Source organism: Drosophila persimilis, unplaced genomic scaffold (assembly GCF_003286085.1).
Source record: "Drosophila persimilis strain 14011-0111.01,24,50 unplaced genomic scaffold, DperRS2 tig00000653-arrow-arrow-pilon, whole genome shotgun sequence".
In the NCBI taxonomy this organism is placed as follows: Eukaryota; Metazoa; Arthropoda; class Insecta; order Diptera; family Drosophilidae; genus Drosophila; species Drosophila persimilis.
Window position 1 is genome coordinate 1028900 of NW_020825330.1, and position 22051 is coordinate 1050950.

Sequence of the window (22051 nt, forward strand, 5' to 3'; positions counted from 1 at the left end):
TGACCCCACAGATGGGCACATTTTATGGAACAGCATGCGTTACATACGAGTACATACATATGTGTATCCCTGTGCAGCAATTGGTGCGCTTCTAGAGGCTAATTCAGTTGAAGATTGTATCATTGGTTAGAGCATCCTGTATTCACCTTTGGCCACCGCTAGAATGGGTCTGTGTCTGTGACTTTTTTGGTAGACAGCTTCCTTTTCACAGAGAGCGGCAGGCGCTAGGCAGGGGGGCTGCGGGGGCTGCAGGGGCTGCGGGGAGGGGATCAAATCAAGTTGTCCGCTGGCATTAGAAGTGATTTGTCTGTAGTAGGCCCAGGTCTTATGCACGTACAAAATATTGTACACTTATTATCGGTAATTGTTTGCAATTAGTCACCGACGGAGGCTGAGCCGGAGACAGACTGTGAGAATTGGTTATGGGCTAATTTATGCAATGACAAGTACCCATAGCCCCTCGTATTCGTATTCATAGCCCCGTATTATTTGGACAGACCACCTCCCATGGCTAGTGCTGGGACGTGACTGGAGTCACAGCTTCGCGATGATTCGATTGGTACGGGCATGACTCAAAATCAGTTAAAAGTCCGCCCCATGATAGCCCCATAAAAGATCATTCATTGCCCCCGAAAACCCCGTCCAGTCTGGGGCAGGGTCTCAGCCAGCGACAATGAAAAACGATATAGAGCAGACACTGAGCGATGCTACTTACGAGTACCCGCCACGCAGCCATGTGCCATGTGCCATGGGCCAAAAACGGTGGCAATTAAAACGGAGGAGTCACACAAGAAGCACAAAAAAACAACAGCCTCTGCCTCAGAGATCGACATCTGCTTGGGCTCCGCACAACCTTGTTATTGTCTATGGCCTGTCATTAAAACTTGAACAACAACAACAGAAACAGCAACAGCAACAAACATTGAACAGGGACAACAATGGCATCGACATCAACTCTGACATCCACACCGAATCCAACACCGGCTCCAGCTCGAGCTCCAGCGACACCGGCAATGTCTTTTCATTTAATTGCACCATTGGGCACATGGCAAAGTGAACTGTCAGCCTCAGCTCCAGCTCCAGCTCCAGCTTCAGACTCATCCAAACCGAACTGAGCCGAACTGAACCGAGACTTGGACAATTTAAAATGTTGTCAACGTCGAAGGTACAAGAGCCCGAATTAATTGATGCGCCATGAAACGCCGTTCAATGGCAGGGCCGGACGCGTGTGTCGCTGTGTCTCTCCAGCAATTAGGTACAATTTGAGTGCAGCCATCGGATGTACCGGAATGAGCATTAATTGTCGTCCCAGGCCATAAACTTAGATACAATTTATAGATGCATATAGGATGGCAGATGAACGACAGGGACTGCAGAGCAGCAAATCGGATACGAGTATCATCGGATGTGTGTGTGTGGGATATTTGTAGTGGCATTATTGGTGAATAGTTGTATTGTTTTGATCTTGATGATTCAAGTCCAGAAATGGATCTCCTCATGAAGATTGAGCTGAAAACGATACAGTAATACAGTAATAGGCGCTAAAAAGGTTGACATTTTATGATGGGTTACAGTCTACATTAGGGATGGCTTATTACACCTTTTGCATCCCCCGATATCGATGAATGCCTCCCATCGATCCTCCTTCCCTCGATGGCTGTCCCGAATTTAAAGGTCGCCTTGCTCCGTGCTCCGTGCTCCGTGCTCTCTGAGCTCGAGGATTACGTACATATGCCAAATCTTTAACGCCCTGTTGCCAACATGACAAGTAGGCGGGGCAAAGGCAAGACAACAAATGGATGCAGAGGCAGAGGCAGAGGCAAAGACATGGCGCCAGAGCAGAGGCAGAGGTCCGGCCATTAAAACTAATTTCGTTGTCATTTTCGATTTGGCAGCTTTTGCAAAAAAAAAGCGACCGGCCAGACCAAGACCCGTCTGAAACAAATTTCATAATTTGTACTCTTATGTATTTTTGCAAACATACATACAATGTGCACACACATACATATATGCAAAATGCCATGCCTGTGTGTGTGTCAAAATCTAATTCACCTTAAACTGATTTCGAACGCATGCAACTTTTAGTGAGTCTCTCGCTCAAGTCTCTGACTAACTGAATAGCCAGCCCCTGAATAGACTGACTGCCTGACTAACTGACTGACTGACTGACTGATTTTGGATTTAGTTTTTGTGCTCGCCTGCGTTCGCTTTTGCAACCCAGCGAGCGGATAGCAGAGCAGAGAGATACTTTATCTCTTGGCTGTTGGCTGGTTGCCGCTGGCTTTTACAATGTACAACGTACAATGTACACGCGGCGTATGCGTAATTTGTAGTTCACCATGCATGTCTGCGCGAACACTTGCACTTCTAAATGGAGCGACTACTGGCTGCTGGCTGCGACTGATGGCTGGTTCGAGTACTCGTACTGTGTCGTTCACCCATTGCAGATCTTGAGCAAAGCCCACAACTGGTTATCCTTCAGACAACTTGTTGCCGAAGGTAAGACAGAGACTGGTCTGGTTTCGGAAGGGATCCAATCGGAACTGAGCCACAAAAGAGAGCAACAGATACAGACACTGGTACTCCCGACAGCAATCAATTCGAATCGAATCGAATCGAATCGAATTACGTTCAATGGAAGCTTCCGGCTACAAGAACTCCAATACAGTGGGGATTCGTTGAAAAGAATTGTGACTGATTTAAGACTGATAAACAGCAGAAGATCAGTGTGGCAGCCTCTCTCTTAGTCAGACCCCGCTGTAAGCCACGTCTTAATCCACTCTCCATTCATCTCCATTCACTTACTGGAAACCCATCGTAAAAAAATGTAGTTCACGATGATCTGAAGGTCGACTATAGCTAACCATCTTCACTATCATTGTGCTCATGGTGATGTGATCGATCGCTGAATCGTTCAAGAACAAATTATAACTGTCGCTGGCCACAGCTTGTCGGTTCGTCGGCTTGTCGGCTCGTCAGCTCGTCGGACGACATTGTGGTCTTGTGGTCGATCTTTGATCGGTGATCGGTGTGTCTGTATTGGGTCTGTATTGCCTTGCTGCTGGGTTGTGTGCTCGACTACTTGAAGGTTTTCTGCCGATTATCATCGAGTCGTTGGGCAAAGTGCATGGCCAACATGACGCTGCAGAAATTTTGTTGGCTCTAAGACCAGTTACATAAGCCCCAAAGAGCCACAAAGGGTTGTTTGTTGCCACACACACACACCACATAGAATGGGGTTAAATTTGCAGTTTTTACAGGGATTGGAAAACCCTCGGTCCGGGATTATAAATTTTGAACTGCAGCGACATCAGAGATTTAGTAACGGCCATGTTGAATTCGGTTCTTATATACACAATTAGTTCACTTTGATTTCAACAGTCTTGTTAATACGTTCAATATTAAGTCGAAATGTAAAACCCTAAAAACAAATAGAATACATGTATCCAAAATGTAAAAAATATATTTGGATCAATCCATTCCATATATGTATTTGAATCTATTCTCGCTGCAAATATCTCTTTATTATGTACAAAAGTTATGTGTCGTCGTCTTCCGATATTTTGCGCATATCGGAACGAAGTGAGTGAGCCGGAAGTTGGCGCACGAGCCAATGCTCATGGAATGCTTGCAAGGAGGATGGAACATTGGTAGACCACACAGATCAGTTGTCATAGATCCAAAAACCTCTTGTTAAATTCTTCAGCAGTGTTTTGATTTCTATGAATTTATGTGCTTGGCCCCGAATCGAGTCAAGATATAAGGATAGATTGGCGCTCTTTCAGTCAATGATCTATTATCTGGAAGCAAAAATGTAAATCAAGTTGAATTACAATATTTTTGGCCATTTTCGGAGTGCGGAATTGGGGAAACGATTTTCGAATTCGCAGAAAACTTCCAATCAAATCGAAATTGAATGGAATTGCCCAACAGACGGTCGACAGTCGACAGTCGACGGTCGATTGCTGAGGATACAGTAATTGTAAAAATTGCAATCGATAAATTCCACGCCACACTAACGATTAAACGATTATTATCGAGGGGGGAAAAGGTTTCGGGTTCGGCTTCGGTTTCGGGAAGGCGATCTTCGCTATGCAAAGTGCGATGTGCGATGCGCAGCTGCAGGAGATTGTGTAAGCCCAAAAGACAAAACAAGTCCCAGACATCGCTGCTCGGGGAGCTCTAATCCTGGAGACGGCCCACTGGCAAACTGACAAACTTACAAACCCCCCAAACTGATGGACGGATAGACGGACAGGTGGACAGCCGGGATGGGATCGGATGGGATGGACAGACTGCCTGACAAAGTGAAGCTGGCAGTCACGAGGCGGAAACTTTTCGCGTAATCGTGTTGGCCAAAAACCAAAAACAAAAAGCGGTGAAAAGGGGGGAAAAAAATATCAAAAAACGAAGCCCGAAAACGACTCAAAAGTCTGGTCAAGCTCAGAGAGACTGAGCAGAGACAGCGGCAGAGGCAGAGGCAGAGCGACTCAGAGCTGAAGCTTGGCTTTTGGCTCACTTTCGTTTTCATTTTGGCCAGGCTTTTGAGCCAGCTTGAGACGCGGACGCGACGCGGCCGAGAAGCGGCCGAGACTCGGCTCGACGCCGATGCCGTCGCCGAGGCGTTAAGCGGCTGACACGGCCGCTGCTCTGCTCCGCTCTGCTCTGCTCCGGCCAGCGCGCTTTGTCTCGAGCTTTAGTCGCTTGTGTGTGATAAAATCACGTTAGTAATCAATTGCAGGCCCAACAGCCCAGACCACATAGAGCAGCGTAGAGCAGCGCAGAGCAGGCACAGCACCGCACCACAGGCATCGCAGAGCAGGCACAGCACTCGTCGATAAGCCACAAGACCCACAAGACACTGTTGATTGTTTTTGTGTTGCATCCAACGGATCCACGCAACTGTTGCCACCTGTTGCCACCCTTTTTTGTTTCTGTTTTCGTGTTTGTTTGCTGTTTTGGACGAAGCCCAGCCCCCCGCAGGCATTTGATCAACGCGTATGTATCTCCGTATATCCGTTTATCCGTATCTCCGTTTCTCCGTCGTGTGTCGATCGGTTATAGTGAGGATACCCCAAAAATAATTCAAAATAAACCATCGATAACAAACAAAAACAAACATACAAATTAAAGCCAAAAACCAACACAAAAACAAACAAAAACATCAACCTCAAAAAACTGCTGGCACAAGCCAGAAAATTCCAAAAGAAACTATGAAAAAGTTTAACCAAAAATTTCATTTGCACTTCCACTTACAGTTTTTTTCATTTTTTCTACATGATTTTTTTTTGCTGTGACTTACACTTTTACAAGAAATTTCTGTTTGTGAAAAATGCCAAAACAAAAGCGCTAAAAAACCCCCAAAACCCCCAACTATGACGCGTGTGATGGACTATTTTCGGTTTTGTCTCATTTCGCATTTGCGCTGCACTCATTCCACCAGGTCTCTCGATTACCCAATTAATGCGCGAGTTGGTTAACAGAAAACAGAAAACGGTTTTGATTGCCAATTTCCAAGTTTCGTGTTTCGTTTTTCGTATTTCGTGTTTCGTGTTGTTGTCGAGTTTCGAGTGGGCGAAGTCGGTGACGGGAAGAGGCTACCAAATGGGAGTGGTAGTGGGCAAAAGGAGAACAGAACACTCAGAATTCACAGATCAATGAGCGAAGATCGCTCTCAACATCATGCAACCAAGCAATCTCTTATGTAGATGCGACCCATTACTCATACGCCCCGTATCCCCAGGGCTTTCCCATGCCCAGAGATGGTCTGTCCGTATGTCCGTCTGCTTGTGTGCCAGGAAGGGCTGTCCAGTCTGCCATTTGCCGACTCATTGGCTGCCATAGTTTCAGCTCCAAGTTGCCAAATCTCGGCCCCCTCCTCGATGTCTTCTCCTCCTTGGCGCCTTATTACAGTTTTCTGTTTCTGTTTCTGGTTTTGTTTTCGGTGTTGTTTTTTAATTGCGACATGTCCATGTCGATGCATGCACTCAATGCCACATTTTGTTGTGTGTTTTTTAATGATTTTCTTTTGTTGTTGCAAATTTTTTGCAATAACCAGCCAACGAGCAATCATAAAAAACAACAATAAAAAAGGTCTGTATGCAAAGACCCATATACTGGCAAATGAATATGTCCAGTCACGTTGAAGCGATCGATGGGGTGATCGATGATCACTTTTCGACAATTGTTAGAAGCAAATGGATCATGGAAAAACATAAATTAAAAACTCAAAACGAAAGACAGAGAGAGAGAGAGAGTTAGAGAGACAGCAGCTCGAAAGTAAAAGCAAAAGCTGGCAGATGACATAACATTGTGGCTCTGTTGTTGCCGGTTTGGGTCTCTCCTCTCTCTATCCATCTCCGTCTCCGTTTCCATCTCTTTCTTTCTATCTTTCTCTCTCTGTCTTGTCTGCTTTTGGCGCTTACGCCCCACCTTAGCAGCCTTTGAGCCAAGTCTCCCTCTCCCTCCCTCTTTCTGTCTTCGCCATCATCCACATGTTGCATGTTTCCACGCAAAACACAACTGGCGAGCAAAAGTGTTTCTTTGGTACCCTCTGCAACACCTCCCCCTATTCCTCTATCCCTTGGCATTGCCAAATTGTTGGATTGATTGACCAGGCCATCAGGGAGGTTGGTGGAAAGAAAGACAACAAACTATAGACTTTCAAGTTCATTTCGAAGTATTAAAATTCTTCAATTAGTTCCGAAACCCTTGACCTTTGGCCACCTCTTTTCTTAGTTCTCTGTGGAATCTAAGTGTGGGATTTTTAGATGGTTCCCAACACTATCTCTCCACATTTGTCAGTCCGATTCGCTCTTAGCATTTAACCTTTGTGCCTGCCAAGTGCCGGGAGTGTGAGTACTCGCATATCAAAGTCCAAGCAGTTCTAATTAGCGGTTTCCCCCACTGTATACTTAGCTTTACCTCCAATAAAAGATTGTCATTAGGTCCCCCCTCCCCTCCCCTCATCTGCATGATTCATCATTCACCTGCCTGCCGTGTGGCAGGAGGGAAGTGCGGGGTCTGTTGACCGAGCGAAAATTAGCTGCGACCCGGCACCGACACCGACACCGGCACCGGCACCCTTCCGCTCTAACCCTTCAATTGGAGTCGCGACTCGACGGCTTTTTTAATGCATTTTTGCTCATATTTTCCCACATTTTTGTGTGTAATTATGGATCCTACTTTACTGTGCTTTTCGCACCACCTCTCTTACTCTCTTTCTCTCTCTCTCTCTCTCTCTCTCTCTCTCTCTCTGCCTAAATTCAATTTCTTTGAAAAACTTGCACAAACGCACACAGCCATAGCCACAGCTACCGCTACAGCGTTTGCTGCTGGCCAAATACAAAAATACAAAAAGTGAAACAAAAACAACAACAAAAATTACATAATTCTTATTGCCGCGCTTTCTGTTGTGATTTAAACGAGTAAATTGCTCGCTGCCGCTGCGGCTGCCGTTTCCACATACTGCACGCGGCATTACTCATACGGCGTGTTGCCCAAGAAATGTCCAATATTTAAACTTGACCAAAAACCAGCCAACACACCAGCCACTATAGTCGCTATTGCCTATTGACAATTATCGTTAGCATCCGCATATCGGCAGGGACCTTGGGACGCGAGAATATAGCCGTCAAGCCAAACACCGAACCAACATCAAAATCAAATAACACGAGTTTTTGGCTTTAACTCCGTACAACGTTTAACTTTCAACGTTCAACGTTTAACGTTGATCATTGACATCGGTTTTTGGGTGTAGGACAAGAAACAGAGGAAAAAAACTGCCGCATCATCTGAAGGTCAATGCGACGACCTTTATCGATTGTCCACAAGCAGATACTGCTGCTGTGTATCTTTGTATCTTTGTGTTTGTGTATCTCATTAATTAATATGCACCTTTTGGCCACCTCTCTTTCCAGCGCCATTTATAGAGATACACATACACAGACAGACGCCCCAGACCCTAGACCATGAGGCAGCCAAGCAGACAGCAAATTCTGGCGCTGGCCCTGTGCAGCGCCGTCTGCCTGATCAGCGCCGTACCCGTGCCCCAGCCCGCCGGCAACCAGGAACTGGATGTACTGCAGATACCCCTGGCCAATGGCAAGGTAAGTCCGGCCACCACGAGGGTAGCTAAACAAGTTCTAGAACAAAGGAAGGTGACTAGAGCCCAGACTAGACTTAACCACCAAACATCTGAGATTAGACGGAGATGCTGTTCATAAGTTTACTTATGCTATGAGAATCTAAAGATGGAAAGATATTCGATAAACTTTCGTACCCAACCACGCTCAGAGTAGCGCGTGCTGCTGCAGGCCGCTGCCTCTGCTGCCTCTGCTGCCCTTTCGACCATATTTGCTAGACAAATTTGCAGTTGGATGAGTAAGCTGCTCCGGAGTCCGGCCAGTGATCGTTGGAGATCTCGGAGCGGAAATCAGTGGAGAGCGTCACCCAAGCAACGGGTTTTGGTGAGGCGCAAAAAACTTCCTTTTACTTTTTTGGACGGAGCCCGAATGCGGGTCTTGGGGTCTCTGGGCCCCCGGTCGGACCTGCGTGACCAGCTCTCGGCGTCGACGTCGCTGTCATGGCTGCGAGTCGAACCAGTTCCAAGGAAGTTGGCACACTTGTTACCTGTTTCCTTTAGGCCAGCTATAGTCTCAGCTGGCTGCTTGGCTACTTGGCAACTGCTGCTGCTGCTGCTGCTGCTGGGTGTTGGCCTGTTGGCCTGTCGACTATCTACCGCTCAAAACCGGACTTTTGGGTTACTCGGCCCGAGTGTTGGGCAAGCTGCAGCAGCAGCTCTCTGTTATTTTATTACTTAATTGCCATCGAGACAATTCCCCGACAATTCCCCGACAATTCCCACTCCCATTCCCAGTCCCCAGTACGCAGTCCCCAATTCAATTTAAATTTCAGTTTCATTTTCATTACGGCCACAGTTTCGTGCTCGATCATCGTCAAAGCCATCGTCCATGGATCATAGAGCATGCAGCATGGACCATTGTGCTGGCCAATTAACACTACCTGGCCAGCCCCTGTGCTAATTTGTTACCCAAAAACTCTTTTGTTCGGTCTGCGTTTTAGCATTGTTTTATGTCAATTTCTGTGACTTTCACTTTGTGCAACAAATTTGCACAAATGTCTGGTCTGCACTGGTCCCCCTCCCTTCTTTTTTGTTTATAAATATTTACTTGCCAAACATTGCATTAGATCCGAGTATTAGATTTGTATTTGTGAAGGCTTTAAACACTTTCAAAGGACTTCTGCATAGATAAACTCCCTTCTTGAAATCAATCTCGTGTTCCATCGTCCAATAGTTGTTCAACCTTTTGATTGCTCCACTCGTTACGATTAAGAGCATCGCCCACGCGTTTTGAAATATCATCTACATCTACTTAGGGGCCCACAAAAATTCCAAAACCCAAACGAAAATTTTAAACAAAGTTGTAAGCGTTTGTCATTGCCCAATTTGGCTGTGGCTGTTTCTGCGGCTGCGGCTTTGGCTGAAAGCAAAAACTAGGTCAAAATGTAGCCCAAACAAAACGATGATACGATAATGATGCCGATATAGTATATACTTACTCACTTTTAGGTATAGGTATAGAGTATAGACCCACACGCCATAGCTATAGCTATAGCTATCTATCTGTATATCTGTATTGTCTAGGGCGTGGAGGAGGGCTGTCTTCAGATGATGTTCATCTCGGCGTGTTGACATGCCTTGCGCCATAAATCATTTAACGAGAGGATGACAATGATGATTGAACCAGGCCCCCCCCCCCCCCCTCCTCTTAACAACTAAGTAGCTCTATGGAAGAGGAGGCACCACATCTATGGACAATTTTCCGTTTTCCTTTTCTGATGCAGCAGCGATGTCAACTGCAATGATATCTCCATTGTGCTCTCGTACGAATCGTATTGTGTGTGCCAGCAGCAGCAGCAGCAGCAGTTGCTATTTTGTTTGGTCTGTTTGTCTGTCTGTCTGTCTATTTGTCTGGCACTGTAACTGTGACTGTGACTGTGACCGGGTCTCTTTTTCTTTATTTTTTCTGTCGTTTTGTTCGTTTTGCTGGCTTCCTTGGCGCCCCAGCACGTGGCTCAAATGACATAACAATAACCGGTTGCCCCGGGGCACAACGCAAACACTGGCTTACCCTTATCCCTTATCCGTTATCCGTTATCCTTATCCTGTTGGCTATGGAAATCAGATATCCCAATCGCATATACTCGCTTACACTCTCCTTCATTGGCAAACAGTTTGGACCTGGACTCGATGAGAGGGTACAACAAAAGGGACAATTACCACACCCCTTCCCCCCACTAATATGCTTTTCTTTTTGTGCCCCATAACCTTCTTTCCCTCTCGAACTCTCTTTGTCAGTATCACTGTCATCTTCTCTTTGGTTTTGCACCCACAAACGACAGCGTTTTTGATTCCTTGCCAAGTGCAAGTCCCCCGCCACTCCCCATCCCCTCGGCAGACTATCCGCTTATGTAAGATTAGACTCCCTGCCTACCCCTCCTGCCCCTCCTCCCACTCCTGCACCGGTGGTCGGTCTGTTGCACACATATCACGCATATGCCGCCGCATTGTCAATCGCAATTTGTGGCAACTGCACTCGGGGCATGGGCGATGGTGGATGGGGGGGGGGGGGCTGGGGGCTTACTCGTAGCTCTGGCAATTTGTTGGTAGCTGCATTTTTGTTAAGTGCCAAACGAGACGCGCGCTGCCTTTTCAGTCATGAAGAAGCAAACCGAAATGAAAGACTAGATTTGGCGGCTCCAAATCGAAGTGCACCCTTGCCCCATCCCCATCTATTATTGGAGGAGCAGGAGACCCTATTTACTGGCTGCAGGATTGGGCAGGGTGAATCCTGGAGGGTGATGCTGATCCTGAATACGCCCTCTCTGAAGGCAAGAGGTAAATGTTTGGTTTGGCTATTGGCAAACTCTTGAGAATAATTAATACCGTGGCATTATCCAATCCAATCCAATGATTCAATGATCCAATGATTTGATTTATTCATTTTCGAATTCGAATTCCAGTTTTTCTCAGTTTTTTTTTTTTTAATTTAATTTAATTTAATTGTGTCGTGTATTTTTTATTAGCTTCGCGGCTGCTGCTGCTTGAGCAAGGCCTTTAACTTGCTGGCAAGTGGCCTAAGCCTTAAGCAGCATTTAGCAGCACTTCGACCACCGCCCCTCAATGGATTAGCGATGGGCGTGTCCCGCTCTGTAGCGACACGCCACGCACTATGACGGGGGGTCGCATTTGCAATTAAATTGATTTTTGTGGCCCCGGCTGGAGTCACTTAGCCAGCAACAGTTCAACACTGTTGGCTAGGCCCTAGGACAGTGTTAGTCAATGTCCAAAGTGGAGTTTCAAGCTTCCTTCTCGCTGATACTCGTCGATTCTTTTTGCATTTGGTTTTTTCTTCTGAAGCAATCTTCCATCGTTCCAAAAGTTTTTTTTTATTTCAAATATCAAATTTTTTTTTTGCATAGCTAATTTATGCGTAATTTGTCGCTTATCGAATCTAGTTTTCGACTCGACTTCGCCTTTGATTGCTTTTGGAGGTTTTTTTTTCATAAACGAATACGCAAACGACTGCCATGTAGCCATATAGATAGCTATATATGTATTTATGTGTGTACGTATGTGTATGACAGTTATTTGTGGTATTTTTTATCAAGTTTAGAGTCGCCTTAAGTTGGTTAAGGTCAAGGCAATTGATATGGCTACGGCTACGGCTATGGCTGTCTGGCTATGGCTGTCTGTTGGAGCCTATTCAAAAACGTTTTTCGATTTTGCTTTTTTCTTTATCACTGGCTGGCTCTGGCTTGAGTGGAGCGTTCGAATCGATTAGGAGCATGAAGCTAGAGCTGGCCGCGTGAGCAGCTCCAGTCAAGAGTCCATTCGATTCTGTTATACATACGTCGGATTGGGATCCGACGGGATATTATTCCCGGCGCATTCTGGTCTGCTTGCTGCTCAAGAATTCACTGAGAGATGGTTGACAGTGCTGTCCCATTGAAGCTGGGGTTTTGCAATGCTAAGAGAGCAGTGGCGTCTGAGAGTTTGTCCATTGCCCACCAATCGCAGATCCGAGTTCTGCATAAAATCCGGCATATATACATATTTATGTACATATCACATATGTACATACATTTGTAAGCCTTCGAGCGGCCCGCCTGCCAATTTAGTGGCAGTGGCAGTCGCTTCTTCCGCGTGTGTCTTGAAATTCCCAACATACTTGGGGCTTGGGGCTTGGGGCTCGGTGCTTTGTGGCTCGGGACTGGGGAGGCAGCTGCTTAAAATTCACAGCATTCGCTTTAATGACGTTGGCCGGTGCTGCCTCCTGGACTTGAACTCATTTGAAATTCATTAAGATGTCCCATAAAAATGGCAACTTTTGCTTCCAAGTACTTTCTGTCTGTCTATCTGTCTGTCTATCCAAACAATTGTCGCACTAAACTGACACTGACAGACAGCTTAAAATATGATGAATACTTCAGAGAGGCACTGTGGCAGAGTGGCAGAGTGGCAGAGACAGGGACTGCCAGATGGCAAGTGGCAAGTGGCAACAGTTTGTTGGCGAAACTAGCAAAAGTTTACTTTATGCCATGTCTCCGCCCCATCATCATCATCATCATAATCATAATCGTAATCATCTTCGCTGCTGCTTGCTGACTTCCGCCCGCGTGTAAAAGTCAACTTCCGCACCGACTTTTGAGTCAATTAAACACTGCAACAGCAGAGCAGAGAAGCAACATCAGGGGAGGGTTGCAACAGCAGGAGGAGCCACACTCTCAGCTGAATGAGCCCCGAGAATGATTGGGGACCGGCACTGGGTCTGGGGTCTGGGACTGGGGCCATTCCGCTTCGAATCTTTTACCTTTAAGTAGCTCTCTGCGCGAGGCATTCCGAAAGTTTTGCCAGTTTGGAAAACGTGACAATTGCATTGCGATACTCTGCCGAAATGAAATGGGGGAATGGGCCATGTGACATACAGATGGGGTTTGCAGCGGGGCTGTGCTATAATTTTCTACAATTTCTACTTGGAAAAAGTACAGATATAACAAAGGCAAATACCTCCAATAAAAGACTATTCATTATTCAAACTAAATACAATAGGAAACTCTCAATCCTTGAACAAACAATAGGTACATTGTATGCAGCGGAGATACTAATCCCAGATGCAGTACTGATAGTACTCGCAGAGACTATATATAGTACTTCAATAGATCCCCCCTTCCAACAATGTTCAGAGCCAGCTTCAAAGGAAATATCGAAACCCCTCTACAGATCGCAAAGGCTTCTATCGCTTAGAGTATCGCATAAACAACTCTGAGTAGGTTTTATCTTCTTGCATTGTCCGATATTGAAATGGACGCCTCTGCCTCTGCCTCTGCCCCTGCTCCTGCTCCTGCCCCTGTCCTCTTCTGTTTCTCAGGGAAAAGTTAGAGGGGCGGAAGAAACTTTTCCAATTGTTAAAGTGTTGATGGTATATTATTAGATTGTGCTGCTTGGGCGCCCCATTCCTCCATTCACCGTCCCCGTCGCCGTCCCCGTCCCCGTCCCCAGCACCTGGCACCTTGACAATTGCTGCTGCGACTAAGAAGTGGTTGGTGCTGCTGCTGTTGCTGTTGCATGTTTAGTGACTCGTGCTGTTGATTGTCCAAGTTAGTTGCTGCCTGCCCCAGCCACTCACCCATTCACCTATTCAGTGATTCAGTGATTCATTCATTCCACCCACTCCCCCACAAAATGCAATTTTAATGCAATTTTCATAATTTATTGTGCAATATTTTCAAAGCTTAGCCGAGAGTTGTTGTTGTTTCTGCTCGGAATAGCCCATTAACGTTAACAACGTTTTTGTGAAGTCATTTCGCTGTCGGAGAGGCTGAAGCTGTGCCCTGCCTCGGGCTCAAGAGCCACCCACTTAGTGGCTCAGGAGCCCAATGTGGTGCAGGGAAACGCTTGCAGCGATAGAAGAAACCACAGGGAAGAGGCGAAAACAAACCACATACAAATCACAAATTACAAATTACAATTTACACTTGAAACTTGATTGCACAAAGGGGCCACAAGGGGCAGTGACAGTGGCAGTGGCCGGGGCAGTGGCAGGGCCAGAGTCACTGAGCCAAAGGCTGAGAGACTCATTGTCTAAAGTGAAAGTTTCTTTTTTTGTCAATTTGCGGCCACTTCGGGGCATTTTTGTTGTTGTCTTCTGTCTTCGACTTCATCTTCCTCAGCTGCCTCTCTGCCAGATTATGCAATAGACGTACAAGTGGGAGACGCTCTAACTCTAACTCGAACTCTAACTCTAACTCTAACGATAGTCTGATTATTTCATTGTTTTTTTTTTTTACAGGAAATCGATGTCTTGACATTGGGCGCCAAAGATCAAGAACAATTGATAGCCGATCGCAATAAAAGAACGATTGGATTGCTGCGTGAACTGTTTCCGGATATAACCAAGGTATGAATCGAACTGCACTATATGTACTATATATATCAGACCCCGCCCCCCTTTCTCTCTCTGGTCTCCCTCTGTCTGTCTTCACAAGCCCCCACTCTCAGACACTTAACTCTATTCTTACCCAGAGCCAGACCCAGACCCAGACTAGACTAGGGCTAGGCAATCACTCAATCAATCAATCAATCAATCAATCAGTCACACCTCAACTAAATCAAACGAAATGAAATATGTGTTCCGTGTAGGAGATCAATATGCAAATCAATCGTCTAGTCAATAATGTGCTGGCACGCGTCGGGCCTATCGTCCTCGGGACGGTTCTCAATCCACAATTTGATCCGACAATCCTGAGACATCCGTCGGATGAGGATGATAGCGATACCGATACCGATACCACTACCAATACCGATACCGATTCCGACAACAAAAATGGTGACAAAGATGAGCGACCGTCCAGCGATAAGGACTATGAGAGCCTACCCGAGGAGTTGACCCGCTTTGAACCCGATGGGGAGTTCGCCGGCCAGACCAAGGAGCCCAGCCCCAGCCCGAAAATCTAACCAATATATACTTCTATGCATAGATATAGCTTAAGGCCTTCCCCGAACCACACATTGGCACATTCTGATATCGGGTATTAGTGGATTAGTAGCTGGATTTGCCTACTCCCTCGGTTCTCCTTGATTTGCATGTCCCTGGGGCTTGGAAAAAGTGCACTCAACCCACCCCACCACCACCAGCCACCTCTCCGCATGCCAGCACCACCAAGAACCAACACGCCACAACACAGACACAACAATTAAGCCCAACTAACCCACACATATAGCCCAGCAATACGAATCTCACTTCGAGTTTTCAGCAAACGATCAAAACCAAAAAACAAAAACTAAAAAAAAACCAAGAGACAAAACCATTCAAAAATTGGCCAAAGAACTCATCATCAATGAATCAGTCAGCAATCAGCAACAGAAACAATCGATAAACAATAAACCGACACTATCGACAACAAAGATCAGCATCAGCATCTCATGTGGGGAGCACCACCACCAACCACCAAAGAATCATCATCCACCAAGCAATCATGGAGCTCAGTTTTCGAGTGTGTTGAAAGTTTTTGTTGCATATTTTCTTGTGCTCTCCCGATAGGAAATCGACTCGATAGTCAATCGCATTATAGCCCAAGTGATCCGGGTGGCCGGTCCCGGCCTGCTCACTAGCATACTGGCCGGCAATCGCGGCGGTGCCGGTGGTGCAGGCGGTGCAGGCGGACGCATGACGACGCCAGGCAGCGATTTCGATGCTGATTTCGATGCCGATTTCGATGATGACGATGACGATGACGAAGTGGCACCGAGCAGCAGCTCGAATGGTGCAGCAGCAGCAGCCACCAATAAGGTGAACGGCAGCGACGACAGCTCGCGGGTGAAGATCGATTTGCCGACATTTGAGCCAGAGACAACGACTCCGACTCCAACGCCGACGACGACGACAACTAAAGGTGATAGCTTACCCAATTTAGTAGCATCTTCATATAGTCCCAGTCCCACCTCCACTACAACCACCTCAACCACCACCACCACCACCGAAAGTGTGGAGATTCCGAGCCAGTTGTTGCCGCGCTCCCTGGAGCCAGCGACTACTACAACAGCGCCAGCAACAACAACAGCCACCACAACTACCACCACCACAACCTCTTCTGAAAATCCCCCTCCAGTACCTACCAAAACCGCCATCCAGTTTCCCAACAACAATAGCATCGACGAACCACAATTGCTAACCATCATCGCCGATATCAATCGTTTATTAAATTCTACCAATTATTTTATTACAACCAGAGATAATCTAACAACAACAACAACCACATCTCCAACAACAACAACAACCTCCCTTGCACCAACAACAACGGGCAACATAACGAAATTATTGCCAGTATTTGATTGATCTGAAAAAGTGCTAAGGATTTAAAGCAACAACCACCACCACAACAACAAAAACAACAACAACAACTACTCCAACAGAAATAACAACAACAACAACAACAAAAACAGCTACAAGAACATCCACAGAAGAAGAAGAAGGAGAAGGCATCATCGAAACATCATTTAGCAGAAAACATTTCCACTCATCGTTCTCGATAGAAATTTGAAAACGGTTCAACGGTGGAAAGTTTCGGAATGGTGGTTCAAGAAACAATTTCAAAGTTATAGAACTTTAATCCTCATCGTATAAATCTGGTAGAAACCGTTGCGAGGATGGTGCGTACCTAATATGCTTTTGAAGCTTCTGATTTAACCACGATTCCAGCATGTTTCAAACAATTACTGGGATTGCGTTCTCTCTAGAAATGTATCTAGAGAGCCACTTGTTGAACCGTTTCTGAACCAACATTGAACCACATACCAGTCACAAGCCACCTTGACATCACTCGAACCATTGGATATCCTTGTAGATGTCACCCACACCACATTTGTTGCGCATTCTTATTGTTGATATACCCTAGAGACCCCAGCCCACTTCCAAGTTCCTTTCAGCAAAGACCCCTGACCTGACACTACACTCCACACCTCCCCCCCTCCCATGTATGTAACAACACTCAAGTAAACTAATCTCCCAACAACCGCCCCCTATGCACTTGCCACCTGCCACCTGCGATACACACACACACCGAATCCGAAACCGAAACCGCCATCGATGATTCCTGGTTGTTGTAGCAAATCGATGAGCAAGCGAACCGCATCATCTCCAAGCTGCTGCGCACCCTAGGGCCCACGGTGCTCCGGACGGCCATCCAGGGCAACAGCGCCAATGCGGCGAGGACCAGCTTCGATGCGGACTTCGACGACGACGATGACGAGACCAGTACCAGCAGCAAGGGTGACAACACCTCCACTACCAGCGACTCCAGTGGCACGCGAGTGACCATCGAGCTGCCGACCTTCGAGCCCGACGATGACAACGAGATCGATGCGGTGGATAAGAGCAGCAGCAGTAGTACCACCATCTCAACCACCACTGAGTCGACTGACACGCTGTAAAGTCACAAACAAAATGTGCGTTCCATTTGCTACAACAACTGTGAGATAACTAAAAAAAGCTTCGCTACCAACTGATGAAATGGCATTTAAATTGGTTTTTCTATCTATTAAATTTTTTTGTGCAGCGACTAAAAGAATACCCCCTACAACAACCACAACAACAACAACAACCACCACCACAGCCACAGCCACAGCCACATGTGACCACAACAGCCTCCCCTCCAACAGATTCGCTTAAATGTTGAAATTATATTCAAGGAAATGAAATGAAATATTAGCATTGTTAACCAACACGAAAGTTGTTTTGAAATTACTTTTCCCACACTGGTTTTCAGCACACACCCACACATACAAGCACAAGAAATATCTGTCTCTGTCTCTCCCTCTCTATGTCTTAAGCTCGCTACTTGTCTCTCTCTCTCTCTCTCTCTCTCTCTCTGACTGTACTTTATCTGCCTCTGTCCTTTCCTATACTCAGAACCTCTACCTACATTTATCTATATCTCCATCTGTCTCTATACATCTGTACCTCTTCCCATGCACACTCTCATTCACTCGACCCTAGGCTAGTAGGTGTTTTTTTACAAGAATATATTTGACATTTATATTGTATTAGTTGTGTAAGACATGTTTTTAATACATTTCCAAATATACCGAATTAATGTTTACTACCCCTCTCTCGTATGACTTTTGCTATTGAAAACATACCCGCTTCAGATACATATCTCTCTCTCTCTCTCTCTCTACAATATATATTTTATTTTTCATTCCACACTTTTGGTGCCCAGACAGTCTGCGAAAACCACTCGTCATTTTTGGGAAAAGAGTCATGCATTTTGCTCACATGATCGAAACGAGTCACTCTTTTTTTTGGGGAGAGCAATCCTCCCTCATACTCATGAGTACCCTCATTCACATCTCCGACTTCTCACCATCCAAAGCATCCACAAAAGCGATCTACATATATCCGTATATCTTTATTTATTCATTCCTGCATTCCTGCATTCCTGATCGTCTATTGCAATCGTCTTTCTGCCGCTCTCAAGAACAAAGAAGCAAAAACAAAAGAGTTGACAAACAGATGAGCAACAATTTCCATTCTTCCAATACAATAGTTCTTGTACATAGATATTTCTCCTCTCAAGTCCAGAGATATGTAACTTTGAAGCAATCCGATTAAGACTATCGAATACTCGATATACCATCCGGAGAGCCCTGGGCTTGGTGCCATCTCGTCGCCTGATCTTGATGGATCGGTTTTTTGTTTTGTTAATGTTTAGTGCTCCGTTTTGCCTATACTGCCTTCTCCACTCCACTCCTTTTGTTTTTCTCTTTTGCTTATTTTTGTATCTTTTTCTCTTTATTTTCATGTTCCATTAAAACCCGATTCGATTTGTGCAATATCAATAACTCACAAAAAACAAAACAATCAAACGATAAACTGATAACCGATAACTGACAACCGATACCTGCAAATCATTCGACAATCAAACAACAATCGAAACGAAATTGTAATCGTAATCGATATCGCTATCGAAATGTATACAAAAATACATCGAACGCATTTGTGCACGTGCATTTATCCATTCATCACACGAAATGAATCGATCAATCAAACAAATCGATTGTGCAAATCGCCTAAAACAACATGCCATAAAATTCCTCCCTCTCTACCTCAACCTAACCTCAACCTCAACATTAATCACACCACACGCATACACACACACACACTCTCGACACTGGACACTCGACACACAAAACACACCACACTTCGCCGAATCCTCTGCTTTATTCCTCAACCCTTTGCTCCACGCTCCCTGTTGCCCAACCCCCTCCCTCTGTACACACACACACACACACACACACACACACACACACAATCGCACATAACCAACGCAAAATTCGAAATTTTTAAAATAAAAAAACCATAAAAACCAATGACAATCCCGAATCTGAACCCGTACCCGCACCCGTACCCGCAACAACCTGAAATCTCCCGATAACACAGAACGGCGCCACCGATACACAAATCGATCTGTCGGCAATTAACAAACAGCTTGAGGAGACCATTCGTGTGGCCCGCCAGGTCAAGGAGGCGGAGGCGGCCGCCGCTGCCTCCCAGTCCTCGCCGGTTGCCCAGGCCCCCATTCCACTCAAGTCCAACGAACCCATTCAGCTGAGCTTCAACAACGAGCTGCCCACACTCAGCACATCCAGTGGCACATCCTCCTCCTCCTCACCAACTGCCAGCCTCAGTGATGTGAAGGCATTGAGCACCAATGATCTGCAGCAGTCGGAGTCCAAGTCGCCGGCCATCGATGAGCTGACCCTCGACTCGGCTGAGGAGACGGCCGAGCTGGATGACCGCAACAAGAGGTAAGTGCCCTCCGTATACGTACAGGAGTACAGGAGTCACATGACTACACCCGTGAATTGGCCATCACATCACTTATCGATAGAACAGAGTCTTAGAGTCTATCGATGGCATTAACTTTTTAGTGAAAATTCCACCCAAGACACTCAACTAATCTCACACTTTCATCCCCTTTTCACAAACAATAAACAAAAAAAAACAAAAAACAACAAAACCACACCAATGGAATGAATGCACACACCCACCCAATAGTAATCTGTTCAAAAGGTTCCTTAATTTCGGCGGTGCGGGTCTGGCCGGTGGATCAAGCGGCAACGGTGCCGGTGGCTCGCCCAGCGGCAATAGCCTGGGAGCCGGCGGCTCCGGCAACTTCCTGCTCGATGTGGTGCGGGTGAGTGGTAACCCCTCTTTCCAGTCGAGATCCACTAATCTCACTCCGCACTCCACTCTTCCATCTGCTTAGCTCTTCTCGGGCAGCGTCCAGACCCAGCAGGGCGATGAGGCCGCCAACTCCGTGGGCGGCGGCGGTGCCAGCAGCAGCGGCCTCGGCGGCGGCAGCCTCGGCTCCGACGACACGGACGGAGACAGCACCCGTAATGCCGATGGCTATACCGAGGGCATTCCCGGCCCCGTGACGCGCCTGGTCGTGCTGGCCAATCGTGGTCTGGCCAATCTGGTGCAGGATTTGATTCTGGTAAGCAAAGAGTGTTTTTCGATAGCTTAGTTGTCGCTTATCGATCGTACTCGATTTGTAATCGTATCGTATACTTTTCCTTCTAATTGCAGCGCGTGGCCGCCACCAGCGAGAAGTTCGTCAACTTCAAGGCCAAGCTGATAACGGCGCTGATCTAAGGACCGAGTCCTGGCCTTGGCTCCATCCCTGCACTGGCCACGCCCTCGCCCGATTTAGTCAAGTCACACTCAACTGTACAGAGTCAAATGCAGCAGATCACACACTGCCCCCATCCCCTTCCGCGTCCCCTCTGTCTGTCTCTCTCTGTTTCACTCTCTCGACCACCCACAACCACACACACACACACACAATCACGCGCCACTCATTTGATAAAAAAAAACAACAACGAAAACCTTCTGGCAATGTACATTAATTTTTTTTAATCTTTTAGCAAAATTTTCATAACAAAATATAGAAAAAGAAGAGACATGAAAAAAAGAAAAGAAAATACTGAAAATCAAAGGAATAAATTTATTTATATTTTAATAAAAATGAACAAACATAAAAATCAACAAAAAACAAGAAACACATATCTATATGAATATGAATATTCTATATAACATATACATATATCTATAGAAACGCCTGAATCTGAATCGGAATACTTCAGGCCACGCCTAGGGCTGTCTTCTGTCTTTCTTCGGCTTTTGTAAATACATATATTGCCATTTGCAAGTTTTCACATCCTCCCCCCTTGAGCTTTTCCTTAATTTGTACTCCCCCATCGTCCACTCCACGCTACAATTTTTGTGTATATTTTGTGTTCTATTAAAAATCATGACTGTGGTGTTTTATTTACTATTATTTTTAATTATTTTAAACGAAAAACGAAATATGAAGAGAACGAAATGAGAAAAGAAGAAGAAGAAGGAGAGGAGGTTGCAGATGAGGAAAACACACATCAAGTTTCCACCCAAGAATAAAAATATACTCGATCATATATTATTATTATTAATATTATTATTATTTTTTTGAACTTATAATTTCGGTCACAAAAGTCACCCCCACACACACTCACCCACACAAACACGCAATGAACAGATATACTCGTATCAAATATATGTACACAATCGATCGACATGCCACGCCCCATTTTTGTGACCAGCCCCACTGCCCCCATCACCCCCAACTGGATTTGTTCTTAGGCCTCTCCCTCTACTCCTAAGCGAATTGTGTTTGTTTCTCATTATGACTTTTTTTCTAGCTACCTAAGTGAATGTGTTTCGACAAAATGTGTATAAAATATAAATAAAATGATTCTTAATATTAAAAGTAACACCTCTTTATTGGCTGTGTGATTGCCAGTGTATAAATATCAGGATAATCCATCTGGGAACATTCCACGGAACTGCTTTGCTTGACTGACTGACTGACTGACTCACAGATTGATGCAACGGCAGCGCATGCCGCACTTGAACGCATGTGTGGC

At 45.8% G+C, this 22051-nt stretch overlaps 1 protein-coding gene across 6 annotated transcripts; it reads left to right on the top strand.

Annotated features, from left to right (window-relative positions):
- The first annotated feature begins 4740 nt into the window (after positions 1-4740).
- On the top strand, positions 4741-20922 carry LOC6603943 (keratin, type I cytoskeletal 10). 6 transcript variants are annotated; one of them, XM_026991169.1, is made up of 7 exons: positions 4741-4998; positions 7920-8108; positions 14376-14483; positions 19524-19891; positions 20142-20280; positions 20353-20583; positions 20676-20922. In XM_026991169.1, exons 2-7 carry the CDS (start codon positions 7971-7973, stop codon positions 20739-20741), a joined length of 1050 nt encoding a protein of 349 aa, XP_026846970.1. In that variant the 5' UTR covers positions 4741-4998; positions 7920-7970; the 3' UTR covers positions 20742-20922. The 6 variants fall into 6 exon arrangements, with proteins under 6 accessions (XP_026846970.1, XP_026846971.1, XP_026846974.1 ...); XM_026991170.1 differs by having other exon boundaries at positions 20157-20280; XM_026991172.1 differs by lacking the exons at positions 19524-19891; positions 20142-20280; positions 20353-20583; positions 20676-20922 and adding exons at positions 17192-17555; positions 17641-17900 and having other exon boundaries at positions 4756-4998.
- The last annotated feature ends 1129 nt before the right edge of the window (positions 20923-22051 follow it).

What these genes read in the sequence shown, in the direction of transcription:
- LOC6603943 (XM_026991169.1), top strand. Translation starts at nt 7,971, where the DNA reads ATGAGGCAGCCAAGCAGACAGCAAATTCTGGCGCTGGCCCTGTGCAGC. An exon ending in TACCCCTGGCCAATGGCAAG is followed by an intron (nt 8,109 to 14,375) that starts GTAAGTCCGGCC and finishes TTTTTTTTACAG; the next exon opens with GAAATCGATGTCTTGACATT. An exon ending in TCCTGCTCGATGTGGTGCGG is followed by an intron (nt 20,281 to 20,352) that starts GTGAGTGGTAAC and finishes CCATCTGCTTAG; the next exon opens with CTCTTCTCGGGCAGCGTCCA.